The sequence below is a fragment of the Silene latifolia genome, chromosome 3 (genome assembly GCF_048544455.1).
Source record: "Silene latifolia isolate original U9 population chromosome 3, ASM4854445v1, whole genome shotgun sequence".
Lineage (NCBI taxonomy): Eukaryota > Viridiplantae > Streptophyta > Magnoliopsida > Caryophyllales > Caryophyllaceae > Silene > Silene latifolia.
Genome location: NC_133528.1, coordinates 1,998,789 through 2,019,567, shown reverse-complemented (window position 1 = coordinate 2,019,567; position 20,779 = coordinate 1,998,789). Strand labels below are relative to the sequence as shown.

At 43.6% G+C, this 20,779-nt stretch overlaps 1 protein-coding gene across 1 annotated transcript; it reads left to right on the top strand.

The window, feature by feature from the left end:
* The first annotated feature begins 2,248 nt into the window (after positions 1-2,248).
* Positions 2,249-15,686, top strand: LOC141646510 (uncharacterized). Its single transcript, XM_074454381.1, has 4 exons — positions 2,249-2,410; positions 15,051-15,203; positions 15,290-15,382; positions 15,471-15,686. The coding sequence occupies exons 1-4, from the start codon at positions 2,249-2,251 to the stop codon at positions 15,606-15,608; spliced, it is 546 nt and encodes a 181-aa protein (XP_074310482.1). The 3' UTR covers positions 15,609-15,686.
* The last annotated feature ends 5,093 nt before the right edge of the window (positions 15,687-20,779 follow it).

The following is a 20,779-nucleotide window of genomic DNA, read 5'->3' as shown; positions in this document are numbered from 1 at the left end:
ATTTTCGGGATTAAAGGGTCCTGAACAAAATTCTCCGGAAATCGCACAAAAGGCTCCTTGGGTCAGTTACAGCGGCCCCAGAAAATTTGATGAGCAACGGTGGACATTTGGAGGTGCCGGTATGCGATGAACCAGTATTCGTCGAACTCGGATAATCGTGGAATATGGTTTAATACTCGATATTTGGACCTGAAATCGAATTTTTTAAATCCTAAAATGACCTCGGGCACGTGGTAGAAAACCGGGAGAAAAAGAAACGTGGCCCTGTATGACCTCCTGAACGGTCAAATTGAGGTGTTATAATACACGATTTTCGGGATTACACAGTCCCGGAACAAAAATTTTCGGAAATCACACAGAAGGTTCCTCGAGTCAGATAAAGCGGCCACACAAAATTTGAGGAGCAGCGATGGACATTTGAAGGTGCCGGTATGCAATAAACCAGCATTCGTCGAACCTCGGATAATAGTGAACTATGGTTTAATTCTCGTTATTTGGGTCTGAAATCAAATTGGTTAACTTCTGAAATGAGCTCAGGCACGTTATTGAAAAACCGGAAGAAAAAGAAACGTGGTCCAGTACGACCTCCTGAACGACTCAAATTGAAGTGTAATACACGATTTTCGGGATTACAAGGTCCTAGAACAAAATTCTCTGGAAATTACACAAAAGGTTTCTCAGGTCAGATAAAGCGGTCACACAAAATTTGAGGAGCAGTGGTGTACAATTGGAGGTGCCGGTATGCGATAAACCAGTATTCGTCGAACTCGGATAATCATGGAATATGGTTTAATACTCGGTATTTGGGCCTGAAATCGAATTGGTTAACTGATGAGTCATAATTATATACACATTTATGCCTCCACCTAGTTGCTTTTGAGACGGTTTTGTGGTATAATAAGTTAATTATATGTCGTTTATATTAGAAATGTCGATACTTCCGCCTTTTGGTGTTTTAATGTAGATTGGATGCATTTGTGGAGCAAAAAAGTAAAATGGAGCACTGCGGAGTCGGCAAGATGAAAACAAGAAGATAAGAAGACACGAAGCTAAAGTTGCTGAAGATACTCGATCGAGTGTGTCAAGACTTGATCGAGTATGGCATACTTTTTATGAAACTTTCCTTAAATCAGTTTAATTAATTATTATGTAATAGTATAAATAGGAAACTCCTACACAATGATTAGGTGATGCTTTTCACTATTCTAAAATCCCTAGTTTAGTTTAGTTTAGTTTTCCTCTCTAAAACTCCTTTATGTTATTGCTTTCAAGATCGTTCACACCTTGAATCTTCCAATTAATCATTGTTCGGTATTTCTAATCTCTATTCTTATGTTTTCTTTCATTATGTTTATCGTTCTTTCTATAGTTATGTGTAGTTCATTCTCCTTCTAGGGTGAAGAGGGATCTAGGTTGTTAAAAGGGGGTTTAAATGTTTAATTAATGAATTAATAGTTAAATTGCTTTTAGTTGTTTAATTGTCGTCTTGAATCTAATTGATTGATTACTGATCAGAGTTAATTAATTAGTCTTGCAAACTAGGTTTTTCACCGACTAGGTTAAGACTAGTATAGGCTGCGACAATTGAATAGATTGACTTAATGATTGTGACCACATGTTAAGGATAGATCTATAGGACATATTAGAATCGACTGAAAATATGACCTTAAACAAAATAAATTGCTCTGTTAATTAATTAAGTCACACCCCCAGATAACCATCTAGTGAACTTGATCCCTAGACTTTTAAATCTTATTGAATTCATCTTTTACTTTATTGCAGTTAGTTTAGAAATAAAACAAAACCAATCTTCAAGAAAACTATTAACTTAAGACGAACTTAGATAAAACAAACTAGATAATTACCGCCTTTTTGTGGATATGATACCTTTCTTACCACTAGCTATTTGTTAGTAGTATTGTAGGTTTATTTTGATTAAGGTGATACGACTTTAGCCTTGTCAAATTTTGCGCCGTTGTCAGGTAACGAACCCGGGTCACCCGCGTGACAGGCGATCAAGTGTATGAGTACAATTGAACAGGTACATGCTTTTCAGTCTTTCAAGTAAGGTACTCCTTATTATAACTTCTTCCCTGAAAGGAGTCATAATGTATTTGCTCAAGCCCCGCAGGAAAATGCTTATATTATTACTCAAAGTCGTGGTAATCATCCACAAAGGAATTTTGTTAGGCAAAAGCAAGGAGGTTTTCAACAGTTGCAATCTCCTCCACAAGCTCCTAGTAATGACATGGCCGAGATGAAACCTTTGTTACAGCAGAGTTTGCTAATTCAACAAAAGCAGACGGCTCAAAATTCTGAACTTATAGCTCTTAAGAAGATGTTGGATACTCAAGTTGCTCAAATGGCGGTTCAAAATCCCTCAAAACAGCCGGCAATCTTCCTCCTCAAGGTAAATAAGCACATGAATAAGTTAACGCTATTTTACTAAGGAGCGGTACCGCTTATCAATTTGAGCCGTTCGGGAGGTCGTATCGGACCCTGTTTCTTTTTCTCCCGGTTTTTCAATCACACGTCCGAGCTCATTTCAGGAATTAACCTATTCGATTTCATCCTCAAATAACAAGCATTAATACATTTTTCACGATTATCCGAGGTTCGATGAATGCTGGTTTATAGCATACCGGCATCCCCAAATGGCTTCCGTTGAAACTCATATTTTGCGTGGCCGCTTTATCTGACCTGAGAAACTTTCTATTCAATTTGAGCCGCTCGGGAGGTCGTACCGGACCCTGTTTCTTTTTCTCCCGGTTTTTCAATCACACGTCCGAGTTCATTTCAGGTATTAACCTATTCGATTTCAGCCTCAAATAACGAGCATTAATAAATTTTTCACGATTATCCGAGGTTCGACGAATGCTGGTTTATGGCATACCGGTACCCTGAAATGTCTTCCTTTGGTAATAAATTTTGCGTGGCCGCTTTATCTGACCCGGGGAAATTTTTTATGTGATTTCCGGAGAATTTTATTTCGGACCCTAGAATCCCGAAAAACCGGGTATTATACTCTTCAATTTGGGCCGTTCGGGAGGTCGTACTAGACCCTGTTTCTCTTTCTCCCGGTTTTTCAATCACACGTCCGAGCTCATTTCAGGAATTGACCTATGCGATTTCTGCCTCAAATAACGAGCATTAATACATTTTTCACGATTATCCGAGGTTCGACGAATGCTGGTTTATGGCATAATGGCACCCCCAAATATCTTCCGTTGGTAATCAAATTTTTTGTGACCGCTTTATCTGACCCCAGGAAATTTCTATGTGATTTCCGGAGAATTTTGTTCTGGGACCCTCGAATCCCGAAAAACCGTGTATTATACACTTCAATTTGAGCCGTTCGGGAGATCGAACCGGACCCGGCTACTTTTTCTCCCGATTTTTCAATCACGCGTCGGAGATCATTTCAGGAACTAACCTATTCGATTTCAGCCTGAAATAACGAACATTAATATACTTTTCACGATTATCCGAGGTTCGACGAATGCTGGTTTATGGCATACTAGCACCCCCAAATGCCTTCCGTTGGTACTCAAATTTTGTGTGGCTACTTTATCTGACCCGAGAAACTTTCTATGTGATTTTCAGAGAATTTTCTTCCGGGACCCTGGAATCACGAAAAACCGTGTATTACACTTCAATTTGAGCCGTTCGGGAGATCGTACCGGACCCAGTTTCTTTTTCTCCTAGGTTTTCAATCACGTGTCCGAGCTCATTTCAGGAATTAACCTATTCGATTTCAGCCTCAAATAACTAGAATTAATACATTTTTCACGATTACCCGAGGTTCGACGAATACTGGTTTATGGGATACCGGCACCCCAAATGTCTTTTGTTGGTACTCAAATTTTGCGTAGCCGCTTTATGTGACCCGAGGAACTTTATATGTGATTTCCGGAAAATTTTGTTCTGGGACCTTGGAATCCCGAAAAACCGTGTATTATATACACTTCAATTTGAGCCGTTCGAGAGGTCGTACCGGGCCCTGTTTCTTTTTTTCCCGGTTTTTCAATCACGCGTCCGAGCACATTTCAGGAATGAACCTATTCGATTTCAGCCTCAAATAACGAGCATTAATACATTTTTCACGATTATCCGAGGTTCGACGAATGCTGGTTTAAGGCATACTGGCACCCTCAAATGTCTTCCGTTGGTACTCAAATTTTGCGTTGCCGCTTTATCTGACCCGAGGAACTTTATATGTGATTTATGGAGAATTTTGATTCAGGACCCTGGAATCCCGAAAAACCGTGTATTATACACTTCAACTTGAGCCGTTTGGGAGGTCGTACCGGACCTTGTTTCTTTTTCTCCCGATATTTCAATCACGCGTCCGATCTCATTTCAGGAATTAACCTATTCGATTTCAGCCTCAAATAACTAGAATTAATACATTTTTCACGATTACCCGAGGTTCGACGAATACTGGTTTATGGGATACCGGCACCCCAAATGTCTTTTGTTGGTACTCAAATTTTGCGTAGCCGCTTTATGTGACCCGAGGAACTTTATATGTGATTTCCGGAAAATTTTGTTCTGGGACCTTGGAATCCCGAAAAACCGTGTATTATACACTTCAATTTGAGCCGTTCGAGAAGTCGTATCGGGCCCTGTTTCTTTTTTTCCCGGTTTTTCAATCACGCGTCCGAGCACATTTCAGGAATGAACCTATTCAATTTCAGCCTCAAATAACGAGCATTAATACATTTTTCACGATTATCCGAGGTTCGACGAATGCTGGTTTAAGGCATACTGGCACCCTCAAATGTCTTCCGTTGGTACTCAAATTTTGCGTTGCCGTTTTATTTGACCCGAGGAACTTTATATGTGATTTCTGGAGAATTTTGATTCAGGACCCTGGAATCCCGAAAAACCGTGTATTATACACTTCAACTTGAGCCGTTCGAGAGGTCGTACCAGACCTTTTTTCTTTTTCTCCCGGTTTTTCAATCACGCGTCCGAGCTTATTTCAGGAATTAACCTATTCGATTTCAGCCTCAAATAACGAGCATTAATACAGTTTTCACGATTATCCGAGGTTCATGCTGGTTTATGGCATACCGGCACCCCCCAAATATCTTCCGTTGGTAATCAAATTTTTTGTGGCCGCTTTATCAGACCCGAGGAACTTTTTATGTGATTTCCGGAGAATTTTATTCCAGGACCCTGGAATCCCGAAAAACCGTGTATTACACGCTTCAATTTGAGCCGTTCGAGAGGTCGTACCGGGCCCTGTTTATTTTTCTCCCAGTTTTTCAATCACGCGTCCGTGCTCATTTCAGGAATTAACCTATTCGATTTCAGTCTGAAATAACGAGCATTAATATATTTTTCACGATTATCCGAGGTTCGACGAATGCTGGTTTATGACTTATAAGCACCCCCAAATGTCGTCTGTTGGTATTCAAATTTTGCGTGGCCGCTTTATCTGACCCGAGGAACTTTCTATGTGATTTTCGGGGAATTTTGTTCCGGAACCCTAGAATCCCGAAACACCGTGTATTATACACTTCAATTTAAACCGTTCGGGAGGTCGTACCGGACCCTGTTTCTTTTTCTCCCGATATTTCAATCACACGTCCGAGCTCATTTCAGGAATTAACCTATTCGATTTCAGCTTCAAATAACGAGTATTATTACATTTTTCATGATTATCCGAGGTTCGACGAATGTTGGTTTATGACATACTGGCATTCCAAATGTGTTCCGTTGGTACCCAAATTTTGCGTGGCCGCTTTATCTGACCCGAGGAACTTTCTATGTGATTTCCGGAGAATTTTGTTCCGGGACCCTGAAATCCGGAAAAACCGTGTATTATACACGACAATTTAAGCCGTTCGGGAGGTCGTACCGGATCCTGTTTCTTTTTCTCCCAGTTTTTCAATCACGCGTTCGAGCTCATTTCAAGAATTACCCTATTCGATTTCAGTCTCAAATAACGAGCATTAATACATTTTTCACGATTATCCGAGGTTCGACGAATGCTGGTTTATGGCATATCGGCACCCCCAAATGTTCTCCGTTGGTATTCAAATTTTGCGTGGCCGCATTAACTGAGGAACTTTCTATGTGATTTTCAAATGTCTCCCGTTGGTACTCTAATTTTGCTTGGCCGCATTATTTGACCCGAGGAACTTTCTATGTGATTTTGGGAGAATTTGGTTCCGGTACCCTGCAATCCCGAAAAACCGTGTATTATACACTTCAATATGAGCCGTTCGGAAGGTCGTACCGAAACCCTGTTTCTTTTTCTCCTGGTTTTTCAATCATACGTCCGAGCTCATTTCAGGAATTAACCTATTCGATTTCAGCCTCAAATAACGAACATTAATACATTTTTCACGATTATCCGAGGTTCGACGAATGCTGGTTTATGGCATATCGGCACCCCTAAATGTCTTCTGTTGGTATTCAAATTTTGCGTGGCCGCTTTATCTGACCCGAGGAACTTTCTATGTGATCTTCGGGGAATTTTGTTCCGGAACCCTGGAATCCCGAAACACCGTGTATTATACACTTCAATTTAAGCCGTTCGGGAGGTCGTGTACCGGACCACGTTTCTTTTTCTCCCGGTTTTTCAATCACGCGTTCGAGCTCATTTCAAGAATTACCCTATTCGATTTCAGTGTCAAATAACGAGCATTAATACATTTTTCACGATTATCCGAGGTTCTACGAATGCTGGTTTATGGCATATCGGCACCCCCAAATGTCTTCCGTTGATAGTCATTGAGTAACGTGGCCGCTTTATCTGACCCGAGGAACTTTCTATGTGATTTCCGGAGAATTTTGTTCCGGGACCCCAGAATCCCGAAAAACCGTGTATTATACACTTCAATTTGAGCCGTTCGGAAGGTCGTACTGGACCTTGTTTCCTTTTCTCCCGATTTTTCAATCACGCGTCCAAGCTCATTTCAAGAATTAACCTATTCGATTTCAGCCTCAAATAACGAGCATTAATACATTTTTCACGATTATCCGAGGTTCGATGAATGCTGGTTTATGGCATACCGGCACACTTAAATGTCTTCCTTTGGTACTCTAATTTTCGTGGCCGCTTTATTAGACCCGAGGAACTTTCTATGTGATTTTCGGAGAATTTTATTCCGGGACCCTAGAATCCCGAAAAACCGTGTATTAACTTCAATTTGAGCCGTTCGGGAGGTCGTACCGGGCCCTGTTTATTTTTCTCCCGATTTTTCAATCACGCGTCCGTGCTCATTTCAGGAATTAATCTATTCGATTTCAGCCTCAAATAACGAGCATTAATGCATTTTTCAAGATTATCCGAGGATCGACGAATGCTTGTTTATGGCATACCGGCACCTCCAAATGTCTTCCGTTGGTATTCAAATTTTGCGTGGCCGCTTTATCTACCCGCAGAACTTTCTTTGTGATTTCCTGAGAATTTTGTTCCGGGATGCTGGAATCCCGAAAAACCGTGTATTATACACTTCATTTTGAGCCGTTCGGGAGGTCGTATCGGGCCTTGTTTCTTTTTCTCCAGGTTTTCAATCACGCGTCCGTGCTAATTTCAAGAATTATCATATTCGATTTCAGCCTCAAAAAACGAGCATTAATACATTTTTCACGATTATCCGAGGTTAGACGAATGCCGGTTTATGGCATACCGGCACCCCCAAATGTCTTCCGTTGGTACTCAAATTTAGCGTGGCCGCTTTATCTGACCCAAGGAACTTTCTATGTGATTTCGGGAGAATTTTCTTCCGGGACCCCGGAATCCCGAAAAACCGTGTATTATACACTTCAATTTGAGCCGTTCGGGAGGTCGTACCGGGCCCTGTTTCTTTTTCTCCCGGTTTTTCAATCACGCGTCCGAGCACATTTCAGGAATGAACCTATTCGATTTCAGCCTCAAATAACGAGCATTAATACATTTTTCACGATTATCCGAGGTTCGATTAATGCTGGTTTATGGCATACTGTCACCCCTAAATGTCTTCCGTTGTTACTCAAATTTTGCGTGGTTGTTTTATCTAACTCTAGGAACTTTCTATGCGATTTCTGGAGAATTTTATTCCGGGACCCTAGAATCCCGAAAAATCGTGTATTATACACGTCAATTTGAGCCGTTCGGGAGGTCGTACCGGGCCCAGTTTATTTTTCTCTCGATTTTTCAATCACGCGTCCGTGCTCATTTCAGGAATTAATCTATTCGATTTCAGCCTCAAATAACGATCATTAATGCATTTTTCAAGATTATCCGAGGATCGACGAATGTTTGTTTATGAAATACCGGCACCTCCAAATGTCTTCCGTTGGTATTCAAATTTTGCGTGGCCGCTTTATCTGACCCGCAGAACTTTCTTTGTTATTTCCTGAGAATTTTGTTCCGGGATCCTGGAATCCCGAAAAACCGTTTATTGAACATTCCAATTTGAGTCGTTCGGGAGGTCGTATCAGACCCTATTTCTTTTTCTCCCGGTTTTTCAATCACGCGTTCGAGCTCATTTCAGGAATTATCATATTCGATTTCAGTCTCAAAAAACGAGCATTAATACATTTTTCACGATTATCCGAGGTTCGACGAATGCTGGTTTATGGCATACCGGCACCCCCAAATGTCTTCCGTTGGTACTCAAATTTTGCGTGGCCGCTTTTTCTGACCCGAGGAACTTTCTATGTGATTTTCGGAGAATTTTGTTCCGGGACCCCAGAATCCCGAAAAACCGTGTATTATACACTTCAATTTAAGCCGTTCGGGAGGTCGTACCGGGCCCTGTTTCTTTTTCTCCCGGTTTTTCAATCACGCTTCTGTGCTCATTTAAGTAATTAACCTATTCGATTTCAGTCTCAAATAACGAGCATTAATACATTTTTCAGATTGTCCGAGGTTCGACGAATGGTGGTTTATGGCATATCGCCACCCCCAAATATCTTCCGTTGGCACTCAAATTTTGCGTGGCCGCTTTATCTGACCCGAGGAACTTTCTATGTGATTTCCGGAGAATTTTGTTCCGGGACCCTGGAATTCCGTAAAATCGTGTATTATACACTTCAATTTGAGCCGTTCGGGAGGTCGTACCGGATCCTGTTTCTTTTTCTACCGAGTTTTCAATCACGCGTCCGTGCTCATTTAAGGTATTAACCTATTCGATTTCAGCCTCAAATAACGAGCATTAATACATTTTTCACGATTATCCGAGGTTCGACGAATGCTGGTTTATGGCATACCGGCACCCCCAAATGTCTTCTGTTGGTTTTCAAATTTTGCGTTGCCGCTTTATCTGACTCGAGCAACTTTCTATGTGATTTTCGGGGAATTTTTTTCCGGGACCTGTGGACAGCGGGCCGCCCACGGGGGCGCTTGGGACGAAGGGGCTCGAAAACAAGCGTTTGCATTTTGTAAGGAGTCGCCACCAATTTTTATGGGAAATTGGAACCGTTCGAATACCTCGTGTCATGTCAGGACACAAAGTAGTGACATGAACACTAAGCAATCGTTACCCTTAGCATTCTATGTCTAGAATGACTCTCGTGGATGCCAATGAACACGGGTGCTCACGGAGATCTGGAGTAAGGGGTGAGGGTACGTATTAGGAAGCTCTTTTGATCGAACACCTAATCCCGCCCGCCTCGATAGCGGCCTCTACTAATGATTAGGGAGTTTATTCGCACTCGATATATCGTCGGCTATATGCATGCTATGCAACATCCAATAAATTAATCCTAGCATGTGAATTAGACTAAGTCGGTGAACACGTAATTAGCAAACAATTGATATCGAAGTCGGGATTTAATATTGATTTACATGTGAGAACATACAAACAATACAAGAATGAAAACAATAAATATGAATTACAATAATGAAAATTACAATAATTACATTGAGATAGGCGATTTATGTCGAAAATACCTTTAAAACGGATAATTTGAGAAAAAGGAATAAGAGAAATAATTAACGAACAGATATTAACGTGATCATACGAATATTAGTTGATTAATACGTAGCTAATTAGGTCAAGGCGAAAGGAAGTTCGGAGACGAACTCATCTCGAACAAGCGCAGTGATCTGCGCCCTTTGGAAAGAGGCGCAGCGATTCTTGCGTCATTCAAGGGTGTGAGTTTCGGGTCGTGAAGCCGGAACTGCAAACCGTTAATGTCAATTGTTAATTTAATGATTGATTACGACAATAATTACTCGGATGAAAGCGATTAGCATGTTATTTACATATGAATGATGGTCATGAAAGCAATAAACAATGAAACATGAATGAGACGGAAATTAGACGGATTAATTATGTGAAGGGTCGATGTTAATGAACGATTAATTAGTGACATCGGTGAATGAACCTAAACATGACGAACTATCAATGAATATGGATGCAAATATATCAACGATGAACTCCTTAAACTCAATATGAACGAAATTGAACTTCTAAAACCCAGATTTGAATATTAATGACGAAAACCCGTAAATATTGATTATCTAGGATTTAGGTCGGAACAATGATGAATTAAGCATGAACATGATGATGATTAATATACATGTGAATTGATATGTTATTATGATGAACGAATTAATGAACAAAAAGAAACAAATAAAACAAACACAAACACGAATTACAGAGGACGGAGAAGAAGAAAAGAAGCGGAAGCTGGCGGCGGCCTCACGAAGAGGCGCGGCAGTGTCTGCGCTCCTTCAAGAGGCGCGGCGATTCTTTGCGTCTTTTCTCTTCGTCTCATCTCACGGAAATCCGTAAAAAGGTTTTAAAGACGGTTTTTAGAAATCGGTTTTAATGGTGTGTTCGACATAAATCTTACAATTGTTATGCGATAAACAAAATACAATAAATAAAGGGAATTATACACCCTCAGACTTACATGTTGTGAAACGAGAAGAACTAAGAAGATCGATTAGTGATGCTCGACGCGAATGCAAGGAAAGAGTGCCCTCGTAAGAGGAAAACGATTGAACAAATTGATTAATTAGATTGATTAAGTGTAGTGGTCAAATTGGTCGGTCATGCAACGGAGAGGCTGGTACCTGGAAAGATCCGAGCTTACGTGGTCGAATGTTCAAGCACGTAGGCGCCAATTAGTAAGAACAAAGTCTAGAATGCAAAGGGAGAAGAGAAGGGCGGACACTCGCGTGAGAAATATGAGGAACGAAAGCTCCTATTTATACTAATCACACGGAGGAATAGGGTTTCGGAGACTCTTTGGAAGTGAATCTCGGAAAGATATAAAAAGATACGTAAATCATGCAAAGAAGGGCCTGGGAAGAGGCGCAGCAGCCCCTGCGTCTCTTGGAAGAGGCGCAAAGACTGCTGCGTCTATTCCCGAGGAGGTTTCCTCTGTTTAAGAAAGATTTCCGTGTTTTAGTTATGGTAGGACGGATTTAATTCGATTATCTTTTGAATATTACGGGATATTATTTGCCAAAAGATAAAATTTGAGAAATATGGAATAGAAATATCCAGGAACATTCGAACATTCGACTCGGGATTTTACGGCTATCGAGAAAATGGAGACGGTTTTTGACCCGGACTCGAATGTACTCTAATTATGTCAAAACGACCGTATCGGGACGTGGATGACAACTAAGAGGCTGACATTAATTTTTGAGCAATCACTTGACGATAATCTTACGAACTGTCACTAATCGTTCTGCGAACCAAACATGCGGCCCAATCATCACCGGGTGGTTTGCGAGGGGTGCGGAAACGAGGTGTCTCTGAGCCCCCACTTTGACCGAGGCTTGGACAAGGCGAAAGTCAAAGTATAGCCATCAGTCAATCGAAGATTACAACCTGACGACTATGGCGACGCGAGGCGCTCAAGGGGTCCGAGCCAAGGACCCGTCGTCGGGAACATTTTAGAGTCCGTCGACTATCGGGGAGGGTCGTTTAAAGTCCATTAGACTACGTAAGGAAGCTCTTGCCACCATAAGAAGAGACCATACCGAGACTTAATCGAACTTCGCGGGGAAACAAGAAATGTTGAAAGCAAAGGGGACGTCGGTAGAAAGCTGGCTGGGGGAATCCGCTTGCGTTGGTCTCAAGCGAACTCGGCAAGAAAACTTGAGGTTGAAGTTGAATTTGCTTGCGTTGGTCTCAAACAAACTCTCGTTGGGGAATACACCGACGATTAGGGACATCTTGATCGTCGGGGAAGAAGGTCTTAAGTGAGCGATCGCAAAATACCCACTGCCGAAACAAAATGAGCGATCGCAAAAATCTTTGCTGCGAGGGATCAAATGAATTTGGACGATACGCAAAATATTGTCGCTGGATAAAATGCGGGCGAAACGAAGAAAAATCGTCGAAACGGACCAAAATGATACAAAATGTCATCGAGGAAGAGGCGCACCAAAGATGGGCCCACAAATAACGAACTCATAACGAATTTTCGAAAATTCGTAAGGAGGGAACAAAAGGAAGAGGCGCAGCAAGAGTTGCGTCTCTTGGAAGAGGCGCAGGCGCGCTGCGTCCTTTCCCAATTTGACAATTCTTGCGTAAAAACGCGAAATCGAGGGTTTTATCTCATTATTTGAAACACAAATTTTTCAATTTCTCTCTCAAATCTTCACCATTTCCGTCAAGGTTAGATTCAAAAGCTTGCTTGGAATATGACTAATCGAGGTATGTGTTTTAATCTTGCGTTAATCACCCGTATTTGTCGAATTTTGAGCCGCAAACATTAGGGTTTTCGACCCTTTTACTCGAAAATTTGGGGCTTTTCCCCCAAATGGGTTTGCTTTGCCAAATTGATGCTAGAAATGGATAGTAGGCAATGTTAGGAACATAACCATGTATTCACTTTGAATTTTCATCAAGTTTTGAGCCCTTGAGCGAATTTTGAAACTAAGTTTCACGGCTAGATCGAAAATGGCTTCGAAAATGGCCTTAGGATTGCCCATTTGTGATGAAACTTGATATTTGGGACCCTTGGGTGACGGGTAAACTTCCTGTCATCTCGGAATTTTGGTTGGTGACAACTTTTGCAGGGCACCTTTCTAGGGCATAACCGCCATTATAGCGAAATTTCCGAATTTTCGACTCGAACCCGGAACTAGGCTTTGACTTTGACTTGACTTGACCCAACTTGTCACATGAGTGGTTGAATTGGTGAGAATATGGCCAAGGATGGCCAGAAATGGGCGACTCAGGGCCTTGAAGGCTTGAAATAGCTACTTAACAAAGGCTTGTCATCACGTGATGCGGCCTGGACTTGCTTTAATGTTGCAGGCGATGATGCTTCCACTTCCGGGAGGACTCCCATGGAGGTTGGACTTGAAGACGGTTGAGGAGGCTTTGGAGCGGACTTTCACCGACGCGGTGATGGGCTGCTGACAGACGAGGTTCCGAGGAGGAGGTTGCGATGAGGAGGAGATTCCGCGACGGGCCCACCTCGGACGAGGGGGTCGTCAGCCGAGAGGAGCTCCGCGTGGCCGAGACTTGGGAGAGTAGACACCTTGTGTGGGGCTGCAGAGGGTCACCCGTCCTACAGACGGTGAAGAGCTTGGTAAATAGGAATTCCCTAACTCATTACTTATCCTCTTCTGTTTTTCGTTCAAATTTCCTTTCAAATTCACTTCGAGAACTAAAGATAGCTTTATTTCGAATCATAATAGGAGGCCGGGAATATCCGGTCGTTCTCGGGTTATACGACAGCGATGGAGCACTACGAGCGGTTGTCGGCGGAGGAGAGGGCCATGATTGAGCGTGGAGCGTTCGGTCCTCTGGTTCAGGTCTGGAGGGATATCGTGAAGAGGAAGTTGCGGGCCAACCTTAGCCGGTCCGCGCTTTCTGGATCGATTTTGGGATATGACTTCCACGTTTCACCCGCCTTTTGGTGAGGTGGGAGTCACCTTGGAGGACTACGGCATGATTTACGGTCAGTGCGGGATCGAGGAGATGGTGTGGCGGAGACCGGCATGAGAGCGGATTCGGCCGAGGCGAGGAGGTTGATCGGTGGAACTCGTCGCCGAAGGCTGTTGCGGTGCGGGTTTGGTACCCAGTACCTATGTTCGAGATTACTTTGCGGGGAAGACCCCGGATCGGTGGTGATCGATGGGAGGGAGACGGCTCCTCCTCCTTGTACTGGTGACCGAGCGGAGGGCTCGTCGTGGCTTTGGTGGTTCTTGTCTTCGATTTACCTCGGAGACAAGGGTGAGAGGTTGTCGACGAAGCTTCTTCCCTTTCTTGCCGACCCGAGCTCCCTAGGGCGTTGGGGACCGGGTCATCTTGGTTTTGCGGTCCTCATCCGCTTCATGAGGGCCATGGTTCGTCCGGAGTTGATGGAGAAGGGGACTTCTCCTGCGCCGTCGGACTGGGCTCTTGTTGGAGGTATGAACCTTACTTTGGACCAAAATAAATTCCTTTCTTTTATCAAAGATCGAAAGATCGTCATTGGTTATCCCGTTTTACAGGCGTGGGTGTACTCTTACTTCCCGGGCCTCGCGCCCAAGAGGACGGGAGCGCTGGAGAGGGCCTATCCCGTGGTGAGGGATTGGGTCATGTGCTGGACGAAGAGCAAGCGTTCTTCTCACAATGTCTACCGGCGGGATGTGAACGCCCTTCACCGAGCGGCGTGAGTATCCCGTTTGTATGCATTTATACTTCTTTCCCTTCATCCGATCATAGGAATGATCTCTGTCTTTATCTTGTCACGGTGGGTGCCCGGACCTTGGGCGGAGTATGCCGAGGCACCTCCTTTTGTTCCGAGGTCCTTCGACCTAGGAGCCCGAGTCGGCCGTTGTTGTGGACGTCGATGGGTCTGTGTGGTACTTAGGCGAGCGTTTGGCTCGTCGGTGCTCTCGGGGTGCATTGACGGTTCCTATTGACCCTCCGAGGACGATGTTCGGGAGCCTTCGAGGCCGAGAGGGAGGCGGAGACTTGGCTGGTGCCGGTGGCGATGACCTCCTTCTCGCTCGGTGAGGACTACTCGGCGTTCCTTTATGGGAGGTTGGCGTCGGCGGTAGTGGTGAGTATCCTTTTATTTCTCTTTGATTGGCTTCGGGAATTACGATGAAGGATCACCGATTAATGAAAGCTTACTTGTCTTTGCAGGAGGTTGAGGCGGCGGGCATCGAGCCCCCAGTGTATCCCGAGACCCTCGAGTACACCGACGCGACCGGGAGGACGACGATCTCCGAGTTGCGTGATTTTGACGTGGCTGTGACGGATGCTGGCCTAGACGACTGGCAGCATCTGATTCGGAGGGTGAGTTTTTTACTTTGCATAATTTTTTTTGTAAGAACACATTTGATTAAACTTGTTCAGTTTACTGAGAAGCTTTTGAAACGCAGGTTGCGCCATCTCGGTTCGTGGCACTATGGAGGGTGGCCAACCGGCTACGAGCTACGGCCATCGAGGCACTTGTCGGCGGTCGAGGTTGTCAGGTATGAACCTTGCTTGATCTCTTTTGACTTTTTGATTTCCAGTTTTGTTTGAATTGGTTGACATGAGCCAACTTGTTGCTGTTCTCAGGCCGATCGTGAGCTGGAGCGAGAGTTAGCCCAGTCCCGGGAGGAGACGGCTCGTTTGTCGAGGGAGCTCGAGTTTCGGGACGCCGAGATTGCCACTCTTATGGCGAGGGTTGCCGAGTTGGAGGGTGCTCAGCAGTAATCTGCGTGGTCTTTGTAGTCTTGATTTTGAACATTTTTGGACTTGTTTGGGGCGAAGCCCCCAGTTTGCACATCTGGATTTGTTTGGGGCGAAGCCCCCAGTTTGCTCGTACATTTGCTTTTTTGTTGTATATACGATGGCCTGAGTGCCTTTTTTCTTTGGGTTGTGTTGTTTGTATCTCGCAGTTAGCTTTTGGACAAGTTTGGTAGACAACGGTTTGCACCATCATGCTGCCGAAATTCACATAGAAAAACACATTCATTTACATTTTTATATACGCATAAGGCCTTTAATTGGTGCAAAATGAGACTCGAAAAGGACGCGAAAATGAAAAAAATGCAAAAATTTTGTCGGAAATGACCGGACGATAGGGAGGGTTACCCCCGCAAAAAAAAAGAAAAAAGAAATATATAAGTTAGAAAATGAAGAAAATAGAAGTGAAATGATTAAATAAAAGTGAAAATGAAAAAGAAAAGAATCAAAGAAAGGAATTAAAATGAAAACTAAATATAAAAGTGTGAGAAAAAATGGCCGAAAATGCCGACGTCGCCTCGAAATGCGCGTTCATGGATCAAGGAAACCTGGAGCATGGTAAATTTCGCGGATTTACCAAAATAAAATCCCGTAGGAATAGGAAATTATTCGGTTATAGAATTAGGAAAGATCCAAACGCGGAAATCACAGAAGTGATGCTAGGGAAGAGGCGCAAAGAAGAGTCGCGTCCCTTTGAAGAGGCGCAGCAGTGCCGCGCCTGTTCTCCCAAGTAGGTCGGTTCGATGATTTTTGGAAACAAAGAATTAGTATAAATAGAAGCGTCGATGAAGCTTCAAATCATACGATTCTTCCTTCTCTTCTTCGTCGATTCACATATAAAACTCCCCATAAATTTTCAAGAGAAAATTATCATCATGAATACCCTAGAAATTCGCTTGAAGGAATGGACTAACGAGTTTTCGAATATTGAGAAACATGACATGGGTGCTTACAACCTTGGGTCTTTGTTGAGTTTGAAACTCATTAAGGTAGTAAAACCGTTCTTAGATGCATGTCTTGATTATTGGGATCCAAATTATCATGTTTTCGCGTTCCCAGGAGGTGATATTTGTCCTTTTAGGAGGAAATTGTCGCTATTGGCGGGTGGGACCCCGAACATCTACCTGCCATCCCTTCCACTTCACAAGGGTATAAGAGCAAGTTTAGAGATTTGCTTGGACTTACTAGGCTTGAGGTAGATCGTCTTGTTACTTCGAAAGGCGTGCGGATGCTAGACTTTATGGATCGATTCATCAACGGGCCGACCCTCTGTCTCTTATGTCGCTAGAAGGAGAGCATTTGGCTTCGTTTGCTTCACGTTTATGTCTTTCGGGGACATGTTGATGAAGATTTGAGAGGTGATCCCCGCCTATTGGGTCTCGTTGAGCAAATGGAGTCGCGCAGAGCCCAGCTTGCTTGTGCTTAGGGGAGATTATCTTGGGCTTGGATAATAGGAAATCCAACCGCGATCTTCCATTTTTGGGGAGTCCCGTCATCTTACAGGTAAAAAGACACCCTCTTTTTTTCGTTTTTCTTCTTTTTCTTTTTTTTTTTTTTTTTTTTTTTTTTTTTTTTTTTTTTTTTTTTTTTTTTTTTTTTTTTTTTGTTTTTTTTTTTTTTTGGGTGTCTAATACCTGTTTTGGTAGGTTTGGCTTATGGAACGTCTCCGATTGCTCGAGCCCCCAGTTCATGCACTTTCCTATCATGCCCGTATGATTTCGATGAGGACACTACTGTACATGGTGGATTTTACCCGGTGCGATTATTGGAAGAACAAGTCAAGACCGATGATGGCCCTTTGATCGGGTGGGTTGTACCGTGGTGGCATCTCAAGTCCGTCTCTGGAGTGTCTTCTTTGGATCCTACTAGGTCCGTGCGCATCCCCGGATTGGAGTTCATGGTATGCATCTTCCCTGAGAGATTGATGAGGCAAGTCGGGTTGAAGCAGATGATTCCTGTGCTTGACACCGTTCCAGATCGCTATGGCGCTTACTACGAGAGCCGAAGAGAGTGGGCTATGAAATGGGCCCAAAGAAATATGTGGTTCTTGAGCTTCTCCTCCAATGCCTTGTGGGTGTCGGATTCTTATCTGAGGTGGAGGAAGGCCGCAACTTCGGAAGAGCGCGAAAGGCGAGGAAGCGCGAGCCCGTTGACTACAAAGTACGCGAGGGAGAGAAAGAGAAGGAGAAGCATCGATCGAAGGAGAAGAGGAAGCCGGGTTCCAAGTCATTCATCCTTCGAAGAAATCGAAGACTACTCTCGTCGCGAGAGGTGGTGGTTGGCAAGAATGGGAGAGTCGGGCCTCGAGAAAGACCGTTGGTGATTAGGTCCGAAGTGGTGCAGAGCGCCGGCTCGAGGTCGTGATAAGAAATATGACAAGAACGACAAAGGCAAGGGAAAGATGGAGGAATAGCCCAAGTCTTATTATTATTATTTGATTATTATTTATTATTGTTGTAATAAAAGGGAGGGATTTTTAGAATCCTAGCCTAGTCGATTTTTATTATTTGTCGTATTATTATTATTAGAAATTGAATGAAATACAAAAGGCTAAGTGGTTACGAAACCGTTGTGATTTTCTTTAATTATTCTTGTCGAATTTCAAATGCAATGCAAATGTCCTTCTATTTACATTTTAAATAAAATGGTGGGTTGAATCCCGTGAAGGATTGCCTACGTATTCACTTAAAAGTGAAATCAAACCCTTGCGCGTAGTTCGAGTAAATGTAAAAGAATAATTGTTCGAAGCAAGAGCTCGTAATGAACATAGAAAATAAGCATGAGCTTTTGCTTACTCTGGAGGTGCGAATTTAGTTTGTTTGATGATACGAGGATGACAAGTTTACCAAAATGCAAGAGCATAGTGACATTCAAAAGGGCGGGGGCCGCTTATTTAGTGCCGCAAGAGCGACACGCGGGTTTACGCGAGGCGCGTTTCTGTTCTATCCTAGGCATAGTATCGTTTCAGTTGGTCGAGATTTGTGGGGTTTGAGAACTCATTCCCATCTAGGTCTGTGATTCTAACCGCACCCCCTGGGAGTATGGATTTGACTAGATATGGTCCGGCCCAGTTAGGTTTGAATTTTCCCCTTGGGTCGACAGGTAAAAGAGCTCTGACCGATTTGAGAACCAAATCTCCTTCTTTGATGTTTCTTGGCCTAACCCTTTTGTTGAAAGCTCGTTTGATACGTGCTTGATATGTTTGGACATTATGTAAGGCACGAAGCCTACGTTCATCCAAGAGGATGAGTTCTTCGTATCTATCTTTCTTCCAATCGGCTTCAGGGATCTGACTCTCTAGTAGGATGCGCAAGGATGGTATTTCTAACTCGACTGGTTGTACGGCTTCCATGCCGTAAGTCAAATAGAAAGGAGTAGCCCCAGTGGGCGTCCTGACGGATGTTCGATACCCCCACAAAGCGAAGGGTATTTTGCTTGGCCAATCTCTATAATTGTCAGTCATTTTCTTGAGGATTGTGACGACGTTCTTGTTAGCCGCTTCTACCGCGCCGTTAGTCTGTGGTCTATAGGGCGATGAGTGATGATGCTTGATCTTGTACTTGGCTAGCAACTGTTCGGTTTCGGCTTGGAAGTGGGACCCATTATCGCTGATGATCTCATGTGGGCAACCATATCGGCAGATGATGTTATTTTGTATGAATTTGGCTACATTTTTGGCCGTGAGAGCGGTGTAGGAAGCCGCTTCTACCCATTTGGTGAAGTAGTCAATTGCTACTAGGATGAAACAGTGACCTCCTGTTCCTGCTGGGGTTATTTTCCCGATTATGTCGATTCCCCATGCAGAGAATGGCCAAGGAGATGTCATTGTGTAGAGCAACGAAGGAGGGACGTGTTGTACGTTCCCGAAGATTTGACAGTTGTGGCAATGCCTCACATATTTGATGCAATCGGATTCCATTGTGGTCCAATAGTACCCTAGACGTGTGATTTTCTTTGCCATCATAGGTCCACTCATATGAGGACCGCATTCTCCGTCGTGGACTTCTTCCATCACTTTTCGTGCCTGTGAATGATCAAGGCAACGTAGGACTACACCAAGAGGTGTTCTTTTGTATAATTCTCCTTGCATGAGGACGTATTGTGAAGCTAGTAGGCGTATAGCTCGTTGTCCCCTTTTGTCCATATCTGGTGGATAGGTACCATTAAGCTTGAAGTTCAGGATTGCTTGGAACCGGGGTTCTGTGCGATTTCTTCTTCATCGGTAATTTGATGGACATAAGCCGGCTCTGACCGCCGTTCGATACACAAAGGCATTTCCATCATGTAATCTGGCATATTTATCAAAGATGCAAGTTTCGCAAGAGCGTCTGCAAATTGATTTTCCTCCCGAGGTAGGTGCAAGTAGGTTACGTGATCAAAGAATTGAGCGACTTGGTCAATCCTAACTTGATAGGGTGCTAGGCTTTCGCTTCGGATTTTCCAAGATCCCGTAACTTGGTTGATGATTAGTGACGAATCTCCATGTACTCGGAGGTTTTTGATGCCTAAGCTACTCGCCGCTTGTAGTCCAATTAAACAAGCCTCATACTCTGCGGCGTTGTTTGTCACCTCGAAGTCGAGTTTGACAGCGATCGGTGTATGCTCACCTTCAGGAGAAATGAGCAACACTCCTATCCCAAATCCTCTTAGGTTTGATGCTCCATCAAAGTATAGGTCCCAGGAGTCTACATCTGTTTGAAGTATATCCTCGTCGGGAAATGACCAAGTATCGATGGCTTGTGCGTCGTTGATGGGATTTTCTGCGAAGAATTCGGCGACGGCGCGACCCTTTATTACTTTTAGTGGCACGTATTTGAGGTCAAATTCTGAGAGCATCATGGTCCATCTTGCTAGGCGTCCGTTGAGGACAGGTTTCTCGAAGAGGTATTTGACTGGATCCATCTTGGAGAATATTTTGACGGAGTAGCTAAGCATGTAGTGGCGTAGCTTCTTTGTTGCCCACACAAGAACGAGGCATGTCTTTTCGAGTTGTGAGTATTTGCACTCGTATTCCAAGAACTTCTTACTTAGATAGTAAATAGCTCTTTCTTCACTTCCTACGGTTTGAGCTAGCATGGCACCCATGGCGGTTTCGGTTACCGTGAGATACAAACCAAGAGGTTGATCTTGTTGTGGTG

What these genes read in the sequence shown, in the direction of transcription:
- LOC141646510 (XM_074454381.1), top strand. Translation starts at nt 2,249, where the DNA reads ATGGCCGAGATGAAACCTTTGTTACAGCAGAGTTTGCTAATTCAACAA. An exon ending in CGGCAATCTTCCTCCTCAAG is followed by an intron (nt 2,411 to 15,050) that starts GTAAATAAGCAC and finishes TTGTCTTTGCAG; the next exon opens with GAGGTTGAGGCGGCGGGCAT. An exon ending in TCGGCGGTCGAGGTTGTCAG is followed by an intron (nt 15,383 to 15,470) that starts GTATGAACCTTG and finishes TGCTGTTCTCAG; the next exon opens with GCCGATCGTGAGCTGGAGCG.